We start from the raw sequence: 25,594 nt of genomic DNA on the forward strand, positions 1-25,594 counted from the left end.
CATAGTTTTATTAATTACATATTTTTTTTTATAAAACTTGTCAACAATTCACTACAAATATGAAAAAATAAACTTTTTTGCCATTTTTCAGATTAAAGTTTTTTTTAATTAATTAGTAACTTTTACCAAACTATGTCATAAATATGTGCAGCATTATTCCCTTTCTCAAGTTCAGCTACAGATGCAGAGGGTGCGTGTACTTTTGCAAAGTGAAAGTCTTGCAGCTTCTTCTATATTCTGCCTTCAGACTGGAGGGGGCATACTTCTCGCTCTCCACCTTCAAAAATCCATAACTTTTTCATTTTTACGTGTACAGACCTGTGTTAGGGCTTATTTTGTGCGTAACAAATTTTACTTTCCCGTAATGTTATTTATTTTAACATGCCGTGTACTGCGAAGCTGAAAAAAATTCCAAATGTGGAAAAATTGAAAAAAAAACGCGTCAAGTTCTTGTGGGCTCAGTTTTTACGACTTTGACTGTGCGCTCCAAATAACACCTCAGCTTTATTCTTTGGTTCGGTGCGATCGCGGTGATACCAAATTTATACAGGTTTTATTGTGTTTTAATACATTTTCAAAAATTAAACGAATGTGTACAAAAAAGAAAAAAAAAATTTGCCATCTTCTGATGAAAATAACTTTTTCATACTTTGGCGCAAGGAGATGTGTGAGGTGTCATTTTTGCGAAATGAGCCGACGTTTGCATTGCTACCATTTTGAGGTCTCTGTGACATTTTGATCATTTTTAATTCCATTTTTTATGTGATGTAAAAAGGTGTAAAAGTCACATTTCGGACATTTGGGCGCCATTTCCCGTCTCGGAGGTCACCGCCGGCCATAACCGTTTTTATATTTTGATAGATCGGGCGTTTTGGGACGCGGCGATACCTAATTTGTCTGTGATTTTTACTGTTTATTATGTTTTATATAAGTTCTAGCGAAAGGGGGGGTGATTTGAATTTTTAATATTTTATAAAAATTTTTTATTTTTTTAAACTTTTTTTAAACTTTTTTTTTTCACTAATTCTTAGACCATCTAGTGTACATTAACCCTAGATGGTCAGATCGTTCCTACCATATACTGCAATACTTCTGTATTGCAATATATGGCATTTTTGCAGCTCATTCATTACAATGAGCCACTGGCTCATTGTAACGAATGTGCAGAAGCCATTAAGCCTCGGGTCAAACGAAGACCCGAGGCTACCATGGCAACCGATCGCCGCCGTCTTTTAAATGCCGCCGGCGACATTGCCGGCGGCAATCAAAGGGTTAATAGCCGCGATCGGTGCAAGCACCGACCGCGGTTATTAGCAGTGGGGGTTTGCTGCAATATGCAACAACCCCCACCTCTGTATGAAGAGGACTCAGCCCGTGAGCCCTCTTCATACATTCCCTGTACCTCTGCGCCGTAGAGCTACGGCGCAGAGCGTTAAGGGGTTAAACAGGAGAGTCTCCTCTCTAATAGGACTGTGTATGGATGCTTCACGCAATCAGAGATATCCATTCTTAAATTTAAAATCGGAAAGCTGGACATAAATATAAATTTTTTAGTACAACTTTAAGGGTGGATATCTCCGGTTCTTTTAAGCATCCATACACAATCCATAAATCATATTAAAAAATCTTTCTAGTTGCCATGGTTCAGAAGATATAGCAGCTTGAAGTTAGTCACTATCATAGCGTTGTTTCTCCGTATGGCAGCCATGAAGGGGTTAAGAAAAAAGTCGCTCCGGTAATTCCAGTTTCACACTAGTGTCTGACCATAAATTCCAGGAGTCAAGGGACCCACTTCATCCAATGAGCAGCTTTCTTGGACCAGGGGACAACACAAGAAGGGAAGTCACCTAGGAAAAGGGAAGTGACATCCCATGACCCACTGAAACTTCCAGTCTGGTTCAATTACGGAAGCGTAATTGCCGAAACAGTGGGGGTCATTTACTAAGGGTCCGATTCGCGTTTTCCCGACGTGTTACCCGAATATTTCCGATTTGTGCCGATTTCGCCTGAATTGCCCCAGGATTTTGGTGCACGCGATCGGATTGTGAGAAAACCAGCGGGTGTAGCACAGCTACAATATTGGCGAGCCAAATGCACAAAGACAAAGTCCAACCCCTGAGGAAGTTGCCCTCCTTGGCGACGAAACGCGTGGGGAGCCCGGTGCCCCTGTCCCTACTTACCTCCCGTCTTTCTATGCTGGTCTGCTTGTGGTAATCCTTCATCTTTTTTGTCCTGCATGGCTTTGACTTGTTACGCTTACCAGCATATTGATAGGCACCTTTACCGCAGGTTATGGTCATTGTTTTTCTCTCCAGCCTTGGAGATACGGAGCATTGTTTGATCTCTATGCACATAGCACTTTCTTGGCACCTTATATCTATGACATTTCCAGGCTGAGAACTTTGGGGAGGTACTCTATCACTAACTTAGTGATTGACAGTGGGCAGTTACGGTGCACCTATACCAGGTCACTGTACATTGCTTTTGATATGTACATTTTTGTATTTTAAATGTTTTTAGAGCACTGGTCATTGTCTGTTGTGTATTAATAAAATTTGATGATTGTTTTTGCACTACCTTATGAGCTCTTTTGAATGCATTCTTTCTCTTTTCGTTTTGGCGCGATCGGATTGTGGCGCATCGGCGCTGGCATGCACGCGACAGAAATCGGGGGGGCGTGGCCGAACGAAAACCCGACGGATTCGGAAAAAACGCCGCATTTAAAACAAAAAAATCTGTTGCGGAGCTTGCACTTACCTTCACTCAGCCTGGCTCGGTGAACTCCAGGGCGTTCCGATGCTTTTCAGCGCAGCAGCGCCACCTGGTGGACGGCGGAGGAACTACCTTAATAAATCCCGGCCGGACCCGAATCCAGCGCAGAGAACGCGCCGCTGGATCACGAATGGACCGGGTAAGTAAATCTGCCCCAGTGTGTTTTACTTTTCTCTCTACCCCAGGTCGGCCCCTTGGGGATTTTCATGCAAAATTGTGTAAAAGGGAATCTTTCCCCAGTCATTCTCTAGCTGTGAGAGGGCTACTTCCAACCATATAAGACTAAGGTTTTATTAATAAAATGCAGAAGGCGAACATCTCTTAAACTAGCTGTTCTTTTGTATGAGTGGCTTACTTTGTAAAGATATTCCATCTTTAAGATTTACAGATTTACATAGGACCACTGATGCGGGGACACTTGTTCTATGTATTAAGAGGTGCAACTGTCTCATTTCTCATAAAACTTAACTTGTACCATATTTGAACTCCATAATTCGGCAGCCATTTCTCAAGAAACAGTTTCTGCTGCTTTTTTATGACACATTTTTTTTTTTAATTTTTTTTAAATCAGATACTTTTTTATTTGGTGGTGTTTGTGGTGAACACAAACAAACAGATGGCCATGCATTGCAGTTCTGTTGACAAGGTATGTTACATGTGAGAAGTTGCACTAGTATTACAAAGAGCCTTAATCAGTCACAATAAAAAAATAAAAAAAAAACTTTACCAACAATATTTAGCAGTATTGGATCTATGTTTTAGAGCGAATTGCAATGACCAAGAAAATACCCCCCTGCCACCCCATAGTCAGCTCCCGAGGACTGGGCTATTACGCCCAAAGGCACTTCATTCCAGGTGTCCACTTAAGTGGCTAAAGACAGTTGGTATTTCAGGCTCGCTCTGAGTTGGAGCAAGGATCGTGATGGCAGTCCGGGTACATCCATCCATTTCCCCCATATTTTTTCGAATTTGGCTATAGAATTTCCTTTTCAAGTAAGTTCCATATTCAAGTCTAATAACATTATTAACCCTCTCTATATATTCCCTTAGCGCTGGAGGCTTTGGCTTAATCCAATGGGCAGCAATTCGCTTCCTAACCTGGTATAGAGACCGTTAAATCCCTATAATATTGGAGGACGAAATATTATTTATATCAAGGATTCCTAATAAACAAGCGAGGGGCGTTGCTGGTATGGCAGCTGAGTACACCTTACCCAGGCGTTCTAGCACCTCCTTCCAGAGTCCTTCTAACTCCCCACACTCCCAGATCATGTGTAGAATACCCGCCTCTTCAATCCCGCACCTTCAACCCCTATTTTACATAATAGTTGTGGCGACCTGTATGCTCTATGCAACATGAGTAGATGTGACATTTATGACACCTTTTAGATGTAGCATGAGGGAGGGGGGCGGAGCTGAACCTTTGCATTGTGATCTATGTGACAAGGGCATTCTAGTGGCCCCATTCCACAAACTAAACACTATCCCAAGGAAGACCCCCAAGGGTAATAGCTATACACTGGAGACCAAAATTAGAGAACACAAAATTTCCTAAATGTAAAGGTCATTTGGTTGTCCTATGTGAATATATAACATGAGTATTTTAAGCTTATTTCATAAACGGTAAATATTCTACAGAATAGAAATGTAAAGGAGACAATTGTTAAAGAACACTGATCAAAATTAGAGAACACTTTCAGTTATCAGTGTTAATCTGGCACCTGGTGCTAATTTCCTTAATTATCTGACAGACCCTATGTAACTGGCGGCCTGACTTTCCAGAGTTTACGGACTTTGCAAAAATGTTGTGCAGTTCCAAAGTGACTGAAACACTCCAGCAGCAGGTTGTCCAGATGAGGACCAAAGTTATCAGCCATAGCAGGAGAGGATGGTCATTCCAAATCTGTGATTTCTAGAATATAGAATCTTTACAACATCACAAACTCGTTCAAGTCCCCCAAAATGGCAGGTCTCCTCCCAAAGAAAAAAGCAAGAGAGGACAGGATAATGCGGAGAATCTCCATGGGTAATTGTTTCAACACTGCAACTGGAAATGCTCGCCAGTTCAGCACTAAACAGGGTAAGGATCTGTGTTACAACATTTAAAAGCATTTGGACTGAAAACCCACTCTACTGTGACCAAACCTCTTTTTAGCAGAAAGAATCAAAGGCTAGACTCATCTTTGCTAAGGAGCATGTTGTGGGGATAGAAGAGAAGTGTTCCCAGTTCATTTTACTGATCAAAGCAAGTATAATTTATTTGGATCTGATGAGAAACATAACGTTTGTCAACAAACTGGGAAAATACTGAACCCAAATTGTGTAAAGAAGTCAGTGAAAGGTGGTGTAGGAAGTGTCATGGTTTGGGGAATGTTTTGTGCAGCATGAAATTGACCTCTGATATAGCTACATAGCAAAGTGAATGCAAGTGTGTATCAGAATCTGGTTCCTATCTCAAATTCTTCACTAAGACTGCAATTTTCTTGCAAGACAATGGATAATCCTTGGAGACAAAGTTATGGCCATGAAAGTCACAGAACTATAGAGGAGACTTGAAGTAGAGTTGACCAAGATCACACCAGAGCAGTGTGAGAGTGTACACTTTTTAATGTTTTCCTTTTCTACTTTTTTTAAATCTTTTTTAAATTATTTTTAAAATATTAAAAATTTTTAAAAATGGAACATAAACTTTTTTACTGAGCTGGTCCTGAAGAATCCATATTTTTTCTATTTGCCGTTCCCACTTGGGACCGCACAAAGCCTTTTTTTTAGGTGTTCACAGTATTATAGTATCATAGTATATAAGGCTGGAAAAAGTCCATCAGTCCAACCTTTAAGAATTAAATAAATGTTTTATCCCCATAACCCGTGATATTTTTGCTCTCCAGAAAGTCATCCAGGCCTCTCTTGAACATGTACATAGAGTCGGCCATAACAACCTCCTGCGGCAGAGAGTTCCACAGTCTCACTGCTCTTACAGTAAAGAACCTTTGTCTATGTTGATGGTAAAATCGCCTCTCCTTAGGCGCAGAGGATGCCCCCTTGTCCTGGTCACAGGCCTAGGTATAAAAAGATCTTTGGAGAGATCCTTGTACTGTCCGTTCAGGTATTTGTACATTGTAATGAGGTCTCCCCTCAGTCGTCTTTTTTCTAAACTGAATAATCCCAAATTTTGTAATCTGTCAGTGTATTCTAATCCCCCCATTCCCCTAATAATCCTGGTTGCTCTCATCTGCACCCGTTCCAGCTCTACTATATCCTTTTTATACACTGGTGCCCAAAACTGTACACAATATTCCATGTGTGGTCTGACCAGGGATTTGTATAAGGGAAAAACTATGTCTTTATCATGAGAATCTATTCCTCTCTTGATACATCCCATAATTTTATTTGCTTTAGCAGCAGCTGCCTGGCTCTGGTCACTAAAATTAAGTTTACCATCCACCAATACCCCCAAGTCCTTTTCAGCTTCAGTTTTACTAAGTAATTGACCGTTTAGAACATAATTATACTTTTTGTTTCCATGGCCCAAGTGCATAACTTTACATTTATCTACACTAAACCTCATCAACCATTTCTCTGCCCACTCCTTAAGCTTCCACAAATCCCTCTGTAATGCTAAACTATCGACCTCAGTATTTATTACTTTACACAGCTTAGTATCATCTGCAAATATTGAAAATTGACTGTGTAAACCCACTACAAGGTCATTAATAAAAATATTAAAAAGAAGTGGCCCCAATACTGACCCCTGTGGCACTACTCTGGTAACGTCAACCCAATCTGAGAATGTGCCATTAATGACCCTCTGTTTTCTATCACTAAGCCAATTACTTACCCAAATACACAGATTTTCTCCTATTCCCAGCAGTCTCATTTTATATACCAACCTTTTATGTGGCACGGTGTCAAATGCCTTTGAAAAGTCCAGATATACAACATCCACAGCGTCCCCCAGATCCAGTCTTGAACTTACCTCCTTGTAGAAACCAATCAGATTAGTCTGACAGGACCGATCTCTCATAAACCCATTCTGACGCTGGGTTATAAGGTTGTGCACAGTGAGATACTCAAGGATAGCATCTCTAACAAACCCCTCAAATATTTTCCCCACCATAGCAGTTAGACTCACGGGTCTGTAGTTTCCAGGATCGCTTTTTGATCCTTTTTTGTATATTGGTACCACATTTGCTATGCGCCAGTCCTGTGGAACATAACCAGTCCTCAGTGAATCTTCAATTATTAAAAATAACGGTCTATCTATCACGGTACATAATTCATGCAGAACCCGGGGGTGTATGCCATCTGGTCCCGGTGATTTATCTATCTTAGTGGTTGCGAGGCGGCGTACCTCTTCCTGGGTTAAACTGTTGACATTCCAAAAAGAATTTACATTATTCCTCATTGTGTCTTCCACCAGGGGATTTTCCTGGGTAAAGACAGTTGAGAAGGCAACATTCAGTAGATTGGCCCTTTCCTCATCTCCTTCCACCATGACCCCCATGTTATTTTTAAGGGGACCCACAATCTCTGTTTTTAGTTTCTTATCATTTATATACTTGAAAAATAATTTGGGATTATTTTTGCTCTCCCTGGCAATATTTCTCTCAGTCTCTATTTTTGCGGCCTTTATCTGCTTTTTACAGGATTTATTTTTCTCTCTATAATCCTGTAATGCCTCATCGCTACCTTCACGTTTTAGCACCTTAAACACCTTATCTTTCTCGCTTATTGCTTTCCTTACAAGACTAGTTAGCCACATAGGCTTTTTCTTGTTCCTCTTTTTCCCATAAGGTATTTGTTTCTCACAGGACTTTTTCAGAATATATGAGAAAAAGTCCAATTTTTTTTTGGGGGGGGGGGGCTTTTGTCTTTAAGAACATTATCCCAGTCTATGCCTTTAAGGTCTTCCCTTAGTTGCAGAAAATTTGCCCTCCTGATGTTTAGAGTGTTGGTTGCCCCTTCCCTAACGCTCTTAGTAAAGCGTAATACAAAATCAATGATATTATGATCACTATTCCCCAGGTTCCCCCCAACCTGTAGTTTTGATACCCTATCAGGTCTGTTGGTAAGGATAAGGTCCAGCAGTGCCCCCCCTCTTGTTGGCTCCAGGACTAGTTGCGACAGGTAATTGTCTTTTGTTGTTGACAAGAACCTGCTACCTTTGAAGGACCTGCAGGTTTCTGCCCCCCAGTCAATATCTGGGTAATTGAAGTCCCCCATGATAAGTACTTCACCTTGCTTTGAAGCCGCATCCATTTCACTTATCAGCATTTCCTCTGCTGCCTCCATTATATTTGGAGCCTTATAACAAACCCCTAGTAATATTTTATTATTCTTTTTCCCTCCTCTTATCTCCACCCATAGGGACTCCACATTTGCGTTACTGATGTCATCTCGCAAGACGGGCTTGAGGAAAGAATTCACATATAAACAAACCCCTCCCCCTTTTTTATTTATACGATCCTTTCTAAAAAGACTATAACCATCTATAGTAACAGCCCAGTCATAGCTACTGTCCAGCCATGTCTCGCTGATACCCACTATATCATATTTCCGCTCCAACATCAAGAGTTCCAGTTCCTCCATTTTGTTTGTGAGGCTTCTGGCATTTGTGTACATGCACTTTATATGGTCCGTATTCCTTTTGTCCTTATTTTCCAATCTCATTCCAGCCCCCCTTCCTCCCCCATGGACTATGACTCTTCCCAGCTCTCTATATACACTGTCTATTTGCCCTGCACAAGTGTAGTTGCCCTCCCCCCAGGTCTCTAGTTTAAACACTCCTCCAACCTTCCAGCCATTTTTTCCCCCAAAACAGCGGCCCCCTCCCCATTGAGGTGCAGCCCATCCCTACTGTAGAGCCTGTAGCCGACAGAAAAGTCAGCCCAGTTCTCCATGAACCCAAAACCCTCCTTCCTACACCAACTTTTGAGACACTTATTTACCTCCCTGATCTCCCGCTGCCTTTCTGGTGTGGCACGTGGTACAGGCAGTATTTCGGAGAAAATTACCTTTGAGGTCCTTGCCCTGAGCTTATGGCCTAAATCCCTGAAGTCATTTTTAAGGACCTTCCACCTACCTCTTACTTTGTCATTAGTGCCAATGTGGACCATGACCGCTGGTTCCTCACCAGCCCCTACCGGTAATCTGTCAACCCGATCCGCAGCATGCCGAACCCGAGCACCCGGCAAACAACACACTGTTCGGTATGCCCGGTCTTTGTGACAGATTGCCCTGTGTGTTCCCCTAATAATGGAATCTCCCACTACCAGCACCTGTCTGACCTTGCCTGTGCTCCCATTACCCTTCTTAATGGAGCAGACAGTCCCCTGGTTGCTAGAGGCCATGTCTTTCTGCAGCATTGCTACCCCAGAGCTGATATCCCCCTCATCCACCAGCCTGGCAAACTTATTGGGGTGCACCAGATCAGGACTAGACTCCCTACAACTCTTCCCTCTACCCCGCCTTCTACATGTTACCCAACTAGCTGCCCCCTCATTCAGCACCTCCATACTTCCCTCCCCACACCCATCTTCCCCAGAGAGTTTGTGCTCCAGGAGCAGCAAACTTCGCTCCATATTGTCAATTGCCCTCAGCCTTGAAACTTGCTCATTTAGATCCAGAATCTGGGCTTCCAGATGAGCAATTTTCACACATCCCACACAGCAGTATTCCCCCTCGAATGGCTGGTCAAGGAAAGCATACATGGCACAGGATGTACACCGTGTAGCAATGCCACTTATGGAGTCCATTGTTCTAATGAGTTACAATAGAATTATGCACAGAAAGAAGAATTTACAGTCAAAGTAACACAAAATACAGCAGTTACCTGCTAAAGCCCCTCAAACTTAAGTCCCTTAAACGTAAGTCACACTTAAGACACTGTGCACACTTCGGATCAATGCACACTCGCCGCCAAGCTCCCACACTCGCTTTTCTGATGCTTTTTTTAAAGGTTATCTGCCACAAAAATGTGAAGATTTTGAAGATACAACTCATGTGTAAGCATACCCTGTATTTATTTATTTTTTTCTGTGTGAGAGATTAGTTGCCGCAGAGGTGCTGAAATCATTCACAGCAAAGGCCTGTTCAATTCCTACTGATCAGTGACTGGTGTAACCTTCAGAAAATTTAATTATAATCTTTCTCTATGCTACAGTCATTGCTGTTCTCTAATTATGAGTGTAACTTTTTTTTTTGCTAACTAAAGGTTTTATGTTGATATGACCATATATACTCGAGTATAAGCCTAGTTTTTCTGCACAAAAAAATGTGCTGAAAACCCAAACTCGGCTTATACTCGAGTAAAAAAATATAGGTTTTACCAGGTTTTTATGGTAAAATTAAGGGCCTCGGCTTATACTTGGGTCGGCTTATACTCGAGTGTATACGGTATATAGCCCTTACAAAAAATCCATCAAATGTTGATCAGGGAAGATAACAGCAGTGCTCCGGGTGCCGGGCATACGTCCTGTGTGCACCAACTGTCTCATTAACTTACGGATTTAACTGGGAAATGGCATAAGGTAAATTGGAAATCACAGTCAATTCCTCTAGAACATGCTGACCGCAGATTATAACACTTGGTGGAGGTGGTAGACTCATTTTAACACACTTTCCACAAGGGGCTGTCAAAAATTACATAAAATTTTCCAATTTGGTCACTTACCCTCTTTTTTAATGGAAAGCTGCAATTTATTCCACACGAATAGAAAATCCTCTATCCGCTTCTTCATTAAATGTTGAGCACTCGCTGTATCATGAAAAAAAAATGGTGTATGGATTACGAGCAATGTGATTAATACTAATACTAAAGACAACTAGACGAACTCTATGAATTGTCATCTGAGCCAACTTTATATCAGGTGGAAGATTTTGGAGAATTTTGGGGTTGCATTTGAAAAAAAAAATTTGAATCCTTATTTCTGTAAGGGAAAAGCAGTCAGATGGGTGTGATAGTTATAATAAATAAATAATAAAACATTTGAATGTGAATTTTTAGGCTAATCCTCGGTTTACAGTCACAGCATAGTAAAGGGATTTATACAATTCCCATCTTCACACAACACCATGGAAACTGATTTTAGATGTGGGTTTATTACTGTCCCTGGAGAATGAAAAATGTAATCAAAGAGTTTGATACACCCTAAATAGTGTCATTAAAAACTACAAGGCAATCCAAAAACGCAAGCCCTTCGTAGGGCTAACCATCTTACACCCACTTCTGGCTTTTGTTAGCCCCAGGTTGATGTTGCAAACCAACAGTACACAACTGTGTCGTTGGGTTATCATGGGCTTTTCTAGATTTCAGCAAAATAACAATGGGGGGGGGGGGGTGTATCCCTTCACCATCGTATTGCACCCGATTTACAAAGAGGAGGTGTGCTGTGCCACCAGAATGATGTAGTCATCACCAGTTTTCCGGTCTATAGTAAATACACGTGGACTCACCCCAGCCTGCCCACTTGGTGAAAGTATGCTCCTGCAGGGACGTACTATTACGCCCAAGTGCAGGAAGGGGTTAAAGAAAGTCTACCATCAAAATCCATCATGATAGACCAGGGACAATTACTCATAGATTCAGGCACCATGACTGTGGTAATCTTCTTATATTTGTTATCCATGGGCTTTTTCTTTCTAAAATCAACTTTCAAAATTATGCTTATGAGCCAGAAGGGTTCATTTCTCTGGTTTCACAAACTGTTACACTTTGAGGGGGCACATTTCACCCCCCCCCTACCCCCTCAGCACTTGATCCTTCTTCTATTTGCTGTAATCTCATGGCAGCAGGGAGAGGGGAAAGTACTCTGGGTACATTAATAGAGCCCCTTTGTGCTGTAGCTTCAGAAGCTGTTACAGTGTGCAGGAGCACTTCCCCCTCCCACTGTGTGCTAACACTCCTTGCTGCCGCGAGATAACAGCAGGTAGGGGAGTGCTGAGGGTGAAGAGGAGGCAGTGAAACAGCCTGTGAAGCCAAAGCCCTGATAATACCCTCAAAGTCCTTGTGGCTCTTTAGCATAATTTTAATCATTGATTTTAGAAGGAAGGAGGCCATGGATAACAAATATTAGAAGATTACAGCAGTCACAGTGCCTGGATCTATGAGTAATGTCCCTAGTTTATCATGCTTGGTTTTGATGGTAGATTTCCTATTATATCACATTTCTCAGTATATATTCAGTATGATGTACAGGCATACGTACCAGAGTGGATTGAGACTATAAAATCTTGTATTGTTTCATGCACAATCTCTCTGCAGTTCTGGAACCTCTTTACCAGCTCTTTTTGAAGGCTCAGAATTTCTGGCAGGAATTTCACCATCTTTAGTTCAGATTCCTGTGAAAAAAAAAAAATCAGCATTGGATTATGTTTTTTTTTTAGAGCAGGAGCCAGCTATATGATTAGGCATCTACCACCAGGATGAAGGATTGTAAACCCAGCACACTGACATACTGGTGTGCGCCCCATCTGGCAGGATCTGCTCTTCTTTTAGCTTCATATGCGCCCTGGTTTTTTGCAATATACACAAATTATTTTAATGACTTTGTAACGTACATCAAGATGTGGACCCACTTTGATATACAACTGGTTTGACCTTGGAATACACCAAAAGGAGATTTACCCCAAAACTCCCTGTTTTTCAATCTTTCAGGCCTATACAGGGATCTTGTCGTAGTGCTAAAATAACTCCTTTTGTAGTATTGTTGAATATTGTTGAGGAACCACCCCTAATATACAGTCAATACTTGGCACTCAAAACTATGGTTGAAATAGAATCTTCTTTTATTATTATGTTATCATTAATTGTCAGCAATCCAAATCACATTAAACAAAACGTTTCGGTCTGATTTCTAGTCCTTCCTCAGTTACGGATTGCTCTGGAAGAAACTGGAGAAAAGGTAGATGTACTTAGGCTTTGAGGCTGTAGGGTCAAGGGTCAGTGATGTTGCCACAAAGGAGAAGAGCGTATATAGAAGTCAACACAGTGGCCAAGTATCCAGAGCACGTGAAGTGTACAGTCTTCAGCTTCAATGGGTGCACTGTGCATGCGCTGGAGGAATCGTGTTGACCCATCTAAGCTAAACCCGCTGACCTTTCCACCAAGTTTTCTCTACGACGCAGTAATAGGCAGAGGTGAGCTATAAACCACAATGATTGCATCACCATGAGCTGTAGGGTCAAGGGTAAGCGGCATTGCCACACAAGAGAAGAGCATATATAGAAGTCAACGCAGTGGCCATGTATCCAGAGAATGTGTGGTGTACAGTCTTCGGCTTCAATGGATGCACTGCGCATGCGCTGGAGGAATCGTGTTGACCCATCTAAGCTAAACCCGCTGACCTTTCCACCAAGTTTTCTCTACGACGCAGTAATAGGCAGAGGTGAGCTATAAACCACAATGACTGCATCAACATGGGCTTACCTTCCTTAAGAACTCCCACAATAGTGACAGATCATCATTTCCACTTTTCTGCTCAACAATATGCATTAAATATTCGATAGAGATCCGTTCTCTGCAGCTCCACATTTTGGAACACTCTACCGGACTGTTATGAGGCAATTCTAGTTTCTCCCTGATGCTCAATGGGTCACCGTACACAATCCTTACTATAGGGTTTGAGCTTATTCTCTGATCCTGGCTGATGTCATTCTTCACATTCAAAAAATCCTTGTCTAGACTCTGCGTGTTCAGAAAAGAATTAGAATTAGCCGAATAATATTTAAAGGAATGATAATAAGCATTATTCTATAAATAATTCTTTAAATGGGTCATCCATTTCTTTTTTTTCCAAAATGAATCCCCTAGGAAAGATTATAAATTTGAGATATCTGGAGGGTCCCCTTCCACCATTAATTAACTACCTAGTGGTGCTGTATAATAGTAATTCAGAGGTAGGGTGTTTGTGTTTGCAGGGGGTACAAAATGATTATGATTTGTTTATTAAAAAATACTCCTTGCATAAGTGGTCAGTATTTTCAGGGGCGCAGTGTGGAATTGTGCAACAAAAGCTGAAGACATTTGGAGAGAAAACTCAGCATAAAATACTGGACCAGAAAGAGCACAGACGTCAACTTTATATTGCTAGAACCTCTGTCTGATTAGCACTGTTGTCACTGACTGACCTTCTAGCGTGTGAGACAACTGTGTATTGTCATTCACAGTGTATCTTCCTTTTATATGGAAGGCTCATCAGTTATTATTAATGTCAACGGGAGTCGGACTGAGGTCTCTTTAGTAAAAATTATTCTGGTGGCCAACCCTTTGTCATCCTGAAGGAAGTGGACCCTAGTAGGCTCCAAATTAGGGTGTCTTCTGATGTTTCTATGTGCTCCAATATAAGGTAAGAGTCTGACACCCCTGGAGGATCCTCTGGTGCTTTGCGGGGCCAGTCTGACACTGGTGTCATTAACATCTTTTGATCAAGGTATCCATAATCTGGATATTTTTGCAGACATGATATAGCAGGGGCTGGGAATTTTGGAGAAATAGGAGGTCTTGCACCAAGCGCCTTTAGCTAGGCCCTGTTATTTTATCAGAGTGTCAACAGGAAAAGTGAATAGAAATTTTTTATGAAAGGGATTGGAGTACTTGCTTTTGCTTGAGCTTGTGTTACAATACTGAATACGTTACATCTACAAAACAAAATTTTTTTACCATCAGCACAGGTGCAATGAAAGCTTTTGTAAACTGTTTCTCCCAATCGTTTCGTATTTCCTTTGTTGGCCAATTCACAGGTCCTGAAGGGATATATTAGAGCAAGATACATACATTTAGGTGTGGATGACAAATGCAGGAGAGTGTAACATATTTTTTAATATGTATTAAATGTATTTTTAATTTTTTTTAATTTATGTATGAAAACATTCTAAAACCTATACAAATATGGTATCTCCGTGATTGCACCAACCCAAAGAATAAAGTAGACATGTCATTTGGGGCGCACAGTGAAAGCCTAATATCCAAGCCCACAAGAATACGGTGCAAATGCGTTTTTTCACAATTTTCACTGCATTTGGAATTTTTTTCCCGCTTCCCAGTACATGGCATAGAATATTCAATACCGACACTATGAAGTGCAATTTGTTACGCAGAAAACTAGCCTATACGTGGAAAAATAAATAAGTTATAGATTTTTGAAAGTGTGGAGTAAAAAATGGAAACGAAAAAGGGTCTCAGCGGGAAGGGGTTAAAAGTTATGTTTTATACACTTCACCGTTTTGGATGTACACATTATTATGAGTATAGGAGAATTAGGTTGGGTACTGACTTTTCCCACCTATCCAGTTGTACCTATAAGTGGTTTGGGCAGCAGGCTTGGGCCCAAACCTTCTAAGGGGCCCATAGCCACCCAAACCACCCACCAAGTTTTATACTGAGAAGGACGCATCCTCCATTCTCCAAGTAGCTGATCCTAGCACCATATGTAGGAAGTGATTCCAGACTTGTAGGGGCAATAATATTCTTACAACCTGGGCTCATGGCAGTCTTGATCCGCCCCTGGGTCTATGGTGCTGGACCCTATTGACTACAATAGAGCTTCTGGTATGGGCTCATCCCGGGCAGCTAACGAAGACTTGTGGTTTCCAAGTTCTGATCACAGGGGGTCCATCAAAATAGTCCCTTACCTTGTCCTTGTTGATCTTGCTTCATGATTTCACAAAATATAAGATGTGCAATTGTAATGGTGTCATCTGTACTTTTTCCAAGAGAGTTTATCAAATTTTGTAAATTTTTTTCAATGTGACCAAAAAGGAAACTTCCAACATCTGTTGGGGGATTTTTCACAATTGCTTTCAGATTCTGACAAGGAAAACAGTAGTAAGAACATGCGTCTATAACATAACCCGCTTCCTTCAGCTATCCGAGGTACATGTCATCATTACCTCTAGGTCCTCCTCTGATCCCAGGAGCATGGCTAGATGTGTCACCAGCCGCAGAAAAATAAATGCAGAGGTAGGTACATTACGGTCTGGAGCTATAATTGGTTTTTCTTTTTCTGGAGAATCCAAGACGTGTCCAGTCTCTGTAGTATCCACCACTGGCCTTTTTACATATAGAAATGGAACAGAAACATACACTTTACTGTGTAGGCTCACAGGCTGGAAATGTACAAGCTACATGCAAAATGGATTACATTGAGGCACATTAACGGCATGGAGCCCCTGGCCATCACGTGTTAGAGGCGGGAAGGCTGCATTGTCTTACTAATGTGTTTGCTACCTTTAAAGGAAATCTACCATCGAAATCCATCATCATAACCAGGGACACTGGCACCGTGACTGTAGTAATCTTCTTATATTTGCCTCCATCCTTCTAAAATCAACTTTTATAATTATGATAAATAGCCTATAGGGCTCCTGGGGGTGTTACAGTAGCCCCTCCATGCTGTAGCTTTACATGTTGTTACACCATCCCCCCCTCCACTTATCTTCCCTTAGCACCCCCACCTTGGCCTAATAAGGACACCATATGTAATTTAATCAATTCTAAGGGGGTAGCTGCTGCTCTGATTTCTGGATAGATATTACAGAAGATTTAAAGGAGACCTATAATCAAGAACAGGCATAATGAAACTGTAAGAATAATCCGATGGTCCAGCCAAATTCCGAAGTGTATTCAAAATGTATTAAGTTCAATCTTTACATCCACAGTGTAATTCCTTGTCTCCACCAATGCGTTTCAAACGGTATAGCCGTTCTCAATCATGGTCTTTAACCTACCTTAGTGGCTCTTGCTACATACTTTTTGTAGGTGCATCATAGCGAGGCCAGCCTCTGCAGCTCCAGATATTCCCCACATTATTCTTAGAGTAAGATACTTACACCACACTTTGCCTTCAAGTCAGACACATGGGGGGTCATTTAAAAACCGAAAATGTGTCGCTTGGGAAGCGCTTACCTTCCCCTGGTCCAGCTCGGTTTATTCCGGCGCGTTCCGATGATTTTCAGCGCAGCAGCGCCACCGGGTGGACGGCGGAGGAACTACCTTCATAAATCCCGTCCGGACCCGAATCCTGTTTAGAGAACGCACCGCTGGATCGCGAATGGGACGGGTAAATAAATCTGGTGGGCAAACTACACATCCAGAACCCCAGCCCCATTCATCCAGCAACAGAATGTCCTCAAGCCTGTGCATGTGATTGTCATTAATCCACAAGTTTTTCATGTGTTTCATAGAGGTCCCTGTAAATCTACTGAGACAAATCTAAGGTATAAAGAGACTACCGGAAACAGACAGACAGTCACTGAAAGAGACTGCCGGCAACAGACAGACAGTCCCTGAAAGAGACTTCTGGCATCAGAGACAGTCTGAGAGTCTATAGATACACATAAAATATTTTTTGTTAACCCATTGTATTTTGTTGTAGCTAAGAGCAATTTATTTACTATCCCGGGCAACGCTGGGAGCTACAGCTAGTATAAAATATATAAACGTCTGAAATATTAACGTACCCAGATGCTGTGAAACCTTGCTCGGGATTATGGTTCTGACCACCGACTACAGCTCCACAGTCTAAGCATTTGCCCCTTTCCATCGGCCTACCACACTGAAAGACAACATATAGCACATAGGAAAACGCTGAATAGTTGGTTCTGAAATCGGGAGGCACTGTAGCCTTAATATTTGGATGACACAGAATAGAACAATGTAGAACTAACGTTACTTAGAGCTCCATATTGTAATGTTCCATCAAAAAGTGTAAGTTGCCACGATACACAGTGTTTTTCAATTTTTTTAAAAAATTCTGATGAAATAATTTCAGACAAAAAAAATAGGAAGTAAAAAAAAAATGTGTTACTCATGCTGTCTTAAAGTGAAATAAAATGGTCTTTTCATTGGTGGTCATCTTGTATAACCCATCCATGCCGGTATTTGGCTTTCGGTGCGTGTTCCTCGCCTTACAAGAGGTTTAGTTTAATTGCTGGTGACATGACACAAACAAAATCTGATAGCTCACAAATACAGCCACTGCATAGGGCCTTTATATATTTTTGGGGAGCCCTACTTTAAGGAAATGTACACACTATAGAGCTTCATATTTAAAGGACATCTACCATCAGGATCAAGTAATTTTAGACCAAGTACACTTACGTGCTGGTGTGTGTCCCCTCTGGCAGGATCCACTCTTCTTTTAGCTCTTTATGTCCTTGTTTTTACAAAATAGTCTTTAAAAATGATGCAAATGACCCTGAGGGGCTAGGGACTCAATTAACAGCTATGGAGCCCTAAGTCCCTAGGGTACTTTTGCATAATTTCTATAGCCTCTTTTTGCAAATACAACAGCATGAGAAGCTAACAGAGGAGCGGATCCTCCCACAGGGGGCAGACACCAGTATGTAAGTGCACTTGGTTTACAATACTTCATCCTGGTGATAGATTTCTTTTAGAATAGTTCTTTTTTAAGAGGGGATCAAAAATCTCATCAAATTCATCAAAAACAAATATGCAACAGTTCTTCATTATGACAACTAACTTTATTACAGGGTTTGGCCATGTTTCAATACATCTCTTCCATTATATGCACCTGTGTCTTTGCCTCCTTTGAGAGCTTCAGCCTTTCCCTGTTCTCACCATGCTGCCCTCTGCATATGTAGACAGCTTCCTCTATCACTGCTGTGGGCCGTCCTTATGGCGGTTCCCACTGTCCTCTTTCTCTCACAGTCCATTTCATTTACATACACAGGTAGAGGGGAGGCTGGAGAGGTCATAATCTCCTGCAACAGCTCCTCCTATTCATCAGAGCTCATACACGCACACCATGATCCACAGAAGGTTTGCAGACAGCTCTAAAGTAAGTAGCAGGAATGCTGAACCAGTCAGGGATTATTATTAAAGGACATCTACCACCAGGATGAAGGATTATAAACCAAGCACACTGGCATACTGGTGTGAGCTCCCTCTGGCAGTATCTGGTCTTCTTTAAGCTTCTTATGCCCTTGTTCTTTTTAAAAAGGCTTTAATAATTATACAAATGAGCCTGAGGGGCTCCAGGCTCCATTAACCTATGGAGCCTAGAGCCCCTTAGGCTTATTTGCATAATTTTAATAGTCTTTTTTTTTGTAAAAAAATAGGGCATAAGAAGCTAAAAGAAGAGTGGATCCTGCCTGAGGGGGCACACACCAGGATGTCAGTATGCTTGGTTTACAATCCTTTAAGGCAGTTAAGACACATGAGCAACTTATGGAAAAGAGTGGCCAAACCCTTTAAGTTTGTTGCACTGTATTATCTGTTACAATTTTTAAAAATGATTATTATTGTCTTCAATAATTATCATTAATACTATGATTATTGTCATTATTGAAGGGACTCTGTAGCCAAGTTTTACCCTACTACATTACCAGCACCCTCAGACAGGATATGAAATCGTCTCCAGCTTTGCATATTTTATGTGTAATCTTACCCATTTATCTATAAAAGTTACATCCAAAGTAATTTTCAAATGACCCGAGAAGAGTCACTTTTTGCCTTAGATGGGGGTTTTTTAGAGACTGACGTACATAGAGCCTTTTGGTGTCATGTTAAAGGTAAGAATCCCATCTTTCAGATCCATCAGACTTCTGGTCTTGGAAATACAGACAGTACAAAGTTTGAAATGTGAGCTGTAAATGAAAATCTAGTTCCCGCCTTTTTCTTTAACTACCTGTATCTTCTGTGGATCACAGAACCACAAGCCTGATGTAATTTGAAAGATTAGATTCTCATCTTTAATATAACACCAGCATGTGTCTAGTTTCTATAATACTGAACATAGGGACATCTGAAGTGTCACCCACCAGCCTCGGCTTGGGCAAAAGAAAACTCTTCTCTGCTCATTTGCATATGACTGTGGAAGGGATTTTTTTTTAAATAGGTAATCTGGGAAAGTGTTTTTTTTTAAAAAAAGGGTATGTCTTGTAGTCCCCTACATGATGGGGATAGTAGTTTTATGGGGTAAAATCTGTTGACAGGATCCATTCATTAGTATTATTAGAACTAATTATTAGTATTATTAGAACTAATTTCAATTTTAATACTGTATAAGTAAGGTAGCTGAAAAAAAACTCACCTGACCAACAAAGCAATAGTGACCATTTGGACAACCTATTGGAATGGAAAAAAAACATACATGTAAAATAGCAAGGGGTAAGAGTATTTAAATAGCTCTACAGGCTTATAGTTAAAGGAAATCTATCATCAAAATCCATCATGATAAACCAGGGACACTTACTCACAGATCCAGATCTATTTGTTAGCCGTGGCCTCCTTCCTTCTAAAATCAACTTTTAACATTATGTTAAGGAGCCTGGCGAGCTACTCTAGCTCCTGTGTGATCTGACTTTACAGGCTGGTACACCGTTTCACTTTCCCTCCTGCTCCCTCAGTACAGGCAGTACAATATAGGTCTGTAGGTTTGTTCTTAAGTTGAATTTGTATGTAAGTCGGAACTGTATATTTTATTGTTGTAGCTCCAGCCAAATTTTTTTTGGTCTCTGTGACAATTGTATTTTAAAAATGTTGAATTGTCATAAGAACCAGGATTAACAATAAAGCTTTATTGCAGACACCTGTGATAACTGTTATAGCTGATTATTGTAGCCTACGGCTAAAGTACAGTAAATTACCAATTACCAGAGGTCCGTTTGCAACTAGGGGTCGTCTGTAAGTCGGGTGTTCTTAAGTAAGGGACCGCCTGTATTTTTGAAGTGAAAAGTCCATTAGCATAATCTGTGGTAATCTTTTTATATTGGTTATCCATGACCTCATTCTTTCTAAAATAAACATAACATTATGCTAATGAGTCTGATGGGCTTCACACTGCATTAAATCACAGCCGCCTCCATGGACTTCTAATCCTCTCCATGCAGGCTGCTGTGATTTCATGTGCCCATATATCTGCATGGTGTACAGTTTGCTAATGTTAGGAGGCTAGAGGACCTGCGATGATGTCACCCTGGTCACATGACATTACAGCTGCATGCTGGGAAAGCATGGGGAGGAGCTGCTGGATTCAACCTGAGGAGGCCACACCCACCTCGACTCGCTATAGATGTCACTGGATACCAAGCAAGTTTATAACTTATTTTTTTGAAAAATGTGGTGATCGGTTTCCTTTAAGAATTAACCTTTCCATTAATATTTCCATGGCACATGTTGTCATACTCCAAAAACATTCACAGCACCAGTCTCTGAAGTGTTCATACATTACACACATTTTTAGATGGCTTATCATTAAAGTTACAATCAGAAATAGAAAGCTTTAAGGGTGGATATCTCTGGTGAAGTTGGTCACCGTCATGACTTTTATAAAGATCCTTTCTGCATGGGGCATGTGCAAACAGGACGTGTATATGGCAGTCGTGAAATGGTTAAGGAAACTATTAAAACCCCCAGGAATTATTTGTTGCATATTGCAGGAAACATATGTGGCCAACAAGCACCAATTGGTAGTGTTCACCCCTTAAATGCTTCTGGCATTGCTGCCAGATACATTTAAAAGCCAGTGGCGCATTGGCTCAAGGTTAAAGTACCCCCAGGGGGGGGGGGGTATCCCTGTCCTTGTACCAACCTGAAGAATAAAGGGGAGGAGTCCTTCAAAAGATTGCAGATTTCTAGTCTAGGTAGGAAATTTTAAGTAGTGTCACAAGGACGTACAGTTTGTGACACAGAACATGCCAGCGCTCATTCAGCTCTGTACACAGAAAAATAAAAAGGTAAAAAGCAAACCTACCATCAGGGATCGACCTAATAAAATAGATCCGGTGGCAAGTTTCTGTATTTATGGGCAGCCCAATGTTTTTTTTATTAAAAAATTTTAGCGCCCGAGATATATATATATATATACACACATACAGTACATATATAATGTTTATTTTAGAAATATGCTAATTTTCTATTAAGGTTACTGGGGCATGGAGTAGCTGCGGAGCTACAACTAGTCTACGCCACAGTAGCCTCTTTCGATACCTCCTACATTCATTCTTCAATGTGCAGCTTAATGGAGCTGCGCAGACTCATCTGTGAAGATGGAGTTCTGCGCATGTGCGGCAGCTCCGGATTTGCAGACGAGTGTGCGCAGCCACAGAGACACGGCCTGGTCTCCAAAGCCAGAGCCAACTGCGCATGCGCAGAGCTCCAGCTTCGGTGACAATGCTACATCGAGCTGCATGCTGAAGACTACCTATGGAAAGAGGCTACATTGGTTTGGAGTAGCCATAGCTCCTGCTCCAAAGTGCGGCTACTTCACGTCCCAGTATCCTTAAAAAAATTATAAAATAAACGTTATACTGTATGTATATGGATCTGGGGCACTAAAAAATTTAATTAAAAAGCATTGGGCTGCCCATAAATACAAGAACCTGCCACCAGATCTACCTTCATAGCTAGATCTGTAATGGTATGTTTCCTTAAACAGAGGAGAGCGAAACATGAAAACAAAAATGGGCATTTGAGGGATGGGGTTAAAGATCACCTAGTAAGATAACACAGGACCTTAGTTTCTTTGCTCAGTTGGAAAATAAATTTAAAAATGTACACCACGCTCTTCTTTAAAGAATTAAGAACTATAATCAGACCAGAGAGAGTGACCATGTTTAGGAGGGAAATCGTGGTGAATGTTTTACAAAGTAGTTTTCTGATATTATATTCCCTTTAATCATTTTCGGGAAGTGCCACAGTCAGGGGCGGAAGCCATGGACCCTGGGCTGTGAATATTATAGCACTTACAAGTCTAGAATTACTTCCTATATATGGTACTAGAATCGGATTCTTGGGGAATGGAGGATGTGTCCATTCTGCCTGCTTTCAATCAGCGGTTTCTGGACCTTTGGAGGACCTTCAAAGGTCCTAAAATGGCTCTTGTGTGCATGTGTATTGAGACTAGCTACAGATGTACAAAAATTTTGTGGGTGGTTTGGCTGGCCATGGGCCCCCAAGAAGGATCGGGCCCGGAGCTACCACCCAAACTGCCTATTTTATAATCCATTACTGGTCACAGTGTTATTATATCCTAGGAGATAGATTCCACTCACGGTACCACTGCCCTTGTTTCTCCAGGGCAGCTTTGGCATAGGTAAACAAGTCTTCTGGCATCGTTGGCAAATAGGAATTCTGGAAATCAAATATATGTTCATTATGAATACGTAAGGCTATTCAAAACAAAGGCTACATAAATTCTTGAGTAATTAAATACCTTCATTTTTGAAGGAGAAAAGGACAGGTTTCTCAGTTGTGAAATAAGTGGATTGTTACAATTTATTAGTACGGCAGCCAAATGTATGGCCAGTCCAAACACAGTGACTTGTAAACTTCTCGTGCCAGGATCCGCAAAAAGCATTGGCCGACTGTTTTCCAGCAACGTCTCCATAAAGCGTCTGTTTTCTCCACCTTGTAGGACCTTTATGTTCTTTATAAAATCCTTAATGCCTTCACGTTCCTATTTTGAACATACAAGTGAATATATTGTCCTTGTCAAGTAAATATTACACATCCAAAATAGTTGCTATATTTGTCCAAGCAAACACTTACCACCACTGTCCTAAGCTCTAGATCATTTGGGGCTCCATAAGATAAGGTTATTTCACGGAACACAGCAAGAAGCATGTAGAGGGCCACTTCATGATCGGGTCTTTTACACTCCTTAGGACAGAGGAAAAGGTTTACTGCCCAAGATTATTAGAAGTTAATAAAAAGAATCACATGAATCATAGAAATTCTAGAATACCCTGTGGGGGCTGGGGTACCAAAAAAGTGCATTTACCCTGCTCCCACTTACTGTGTCACTCCAGTCCTTGTGGTTTTTGACACCTCTGCTCTACCAGAAACTTATCAGTGTCCTCCTTGGACCAAAAGACCAAAAGAGGTCACTATTGTGAATTGGAATTGTGATCCATTGAGGCCACTGGGGTTGGAGTCAGGAGTTGGAGCAAAGCAAGTACTTTCTTCCTTTTTGGCATCCCTGCTCGGACCTAAATCTATATATATATATAACTAATCTATATGATAAACCCCTCCACTTATACATTCCATAAAAGTTGTGGGTGCAGTTAAAAACCTTTAATATAGCTGGTATGGCGCCACTGGGACATCACTCCACGGATTAAAGAAGAATGCTTTAATTTCCAAAAGTGTAAACGCGTTTCGGGCTAGAAAATCCCTTCTTCAAGTACAATTGGAATGAAGATAAGGAAACAGGAAGTCAGAGATAATGGGATGATCTCCTGTTTCCTGGTACTTGAAGAAGGGCTGTTCTAGCCCAAAAATCGTTTACCCTTTTGGAAATGAAAGCATTCTTCTATAATCTGTGGAGTGATGTCCTAGTAGTGCCGTACCAGCTATTTTAAGGTTTTTAACCGCACCCACAACTATATTCACCGATGTCCGATTCTATTATGAAGACGGTGCCGGAAAACTGAAGTGCGGCTACAATCTCCTTATATTTGCTATACGCTTCTAATAAAGCCTTTTTAAGGTGAGCATGTTTCTTTAGGGGGAGTGTTACTCCTTGTTCGCTATTTATTTGCCCTAATAATATTACATGAGGCGCCGTCCTCTTGTTGTCTCCATTTTATTTTTTAGCAACAAAATTCCCAACAGTTGTGGCCATTCGGGCTTCAGCTCCATTCTCTGTCTGTGGACAGCATTAAATAGCAGAACCCAAGGTAAGAAAACATATCTGGACATTAAAGGAGATCAACCACCCGGATGAAGGATTGTAAACCATGCTCACTGACATCCTGGTATGTGCCCCTTCTAGCAGGATCTGCGCTTCTTATGACCTTTTCAAAAAAAGAAATAGAAGACACAATGGAAGCGCCACATGTGTAAATCTGGTTTAAATAGTTGCGATGAGTTGTATTAGAAATGGAAATATGCTCACCTATTGTGGTTGTACAGCCGGTACAACACGAGAGAAGCGTTTGAGGTTATATCCAGAGTTGTATTAGGCAGCTCACCTGGTTGTCATTTGGACGGGTTGTCTTCATGAAAGGGATGCAGTGGTTGGGTAGGATGTTCCAGGGTAATGAAAGCGCCAATAACTCGTAGTGAGGAAGGTTGCTTTAAAATCGTATGGTATTTATTCCAGAAGGCTTTAAAAGGCTTTAAAAAGACGCGTTTCGAGCCCGGACCGGGCTCTTCATCAGTTAAAATAAAGCTTGGTATACAGAGAGCTCATGGGTTTAAATAGTAATTTTTGGCGCGAGTTTCCAGCATTAGTGTGACGTCAAGGTAAACAAAAACATATAGTAAAACATATAGTAGAAGTAGGTCCATTCATAAAATTCATAAAGTGACTGTAGCATAGTCTAAATGAACGGTTAAATACATAGATAATTGAATGACAGCCATTTAGAGGCAATTAGAAGAAAAATGGTTAATAAATTCATTGAGTATAAAATATAATTATAAATATTTGGTTATATAAAAACATAAATATAATATCACATGCTGAGGGTAAATGTTTTTAAAATTGATGAATAGTGTTACCGTTTTGGAGATATGTATCGGATCTGTAGCAGGATGGAAAGAATGTTGCCTGGTATAGCGGAGATCCAGTATATGACGATTTGGAAGCTACGGAAGCCGCTATGGGTCAGAATTCTCAGAGGGCGAAGGTGGGAGCATCGCCCTGTTAGGGGAGGGTAAGGACGAAAATGCATCTGGTGGCGAGTAGTAGGTAGTGTTGTTCTAGGTGAGTATGGTTTCTGTAATTTCATTTAAACCGGCCGGTTTGAGTGTATTTAATCGATATATCCAATATATCTCTTTCTTTTTCAGTTGTTCGAATCTATTATTCGCTTCAATATTTATATGATCAATAGGGGTGATTGTGATGGTGCC

The 25,594-nt window shown here is 41.0% G+C and overlaps 1 protein-coding gene across 2 annotated transcripts in view; it reads right to left on the minus strand.

The window, feature by feature from the left end:
* The window catches only part of LOC140126318 (E3 ubiquitin-protein ligase RNF213-like), a 163,128-nt gene that overhangs the window by 15,864 nt on the left and 121,670 nt on the right, over positions 1-25,594 (minus strand). For both annotated transcript variants that reach the window (XM_072145604.1, XM_072145603.1), the window contains 11 exons: positions 23,282-23,392; positions 22,947-23,189; positions 22,786-22,864; positions 19,824-19,858; positions 17,230-17,324; positions 15,661-15,820; positions 15,403-15,577; positions 14,432-14,514; positions 13,199-13,456; positions 11,979-12,111; positions 10,445-10,528 (listed from right to left, as the gene is read on the minus strand). In XM_072145604.1, coding sequence (XP_072001705.1) covers positions 10,445-10,528; positions 11,979-12,111; positions 13,199-13,456; positions 14,432-14,514; positions 15,403-15,577; positions 15,661-15,820; positions 17,230-17,324; positions 19,824-19,858; positions 22,786-22,864; positions 22,947-23,189; positions 23,282-23,392 — 1,456 coding nt within the window. The remainder of the gene's footprint in view (positions 1-10,444; positions 10,529-11,978; positions 12,112-13,198; positions 13,457-14,431; positions 14,515-15,402; positions 15,578-15,660; positions 15,821-17,229; positions 17,325-19,823; positions 19,859-22,785; positions 22,865-22,946; positions 23,190-23,281; positions 23,393-25,594) is intronic.

Source organism: Engystomops pustulosus, chromosome 4 (assembly GCF_040894005.1).
Source record: "Engystomops pustulosus chromosome 4, aEngPut4.maternal, whole genome shotgun sequence".
Lineage (NCBI taxonomy): Eukaryota > Metazoa > Chordata > Amphibia > Anura > Leptodactylidae > Engystomops > Engystomops pustulosus.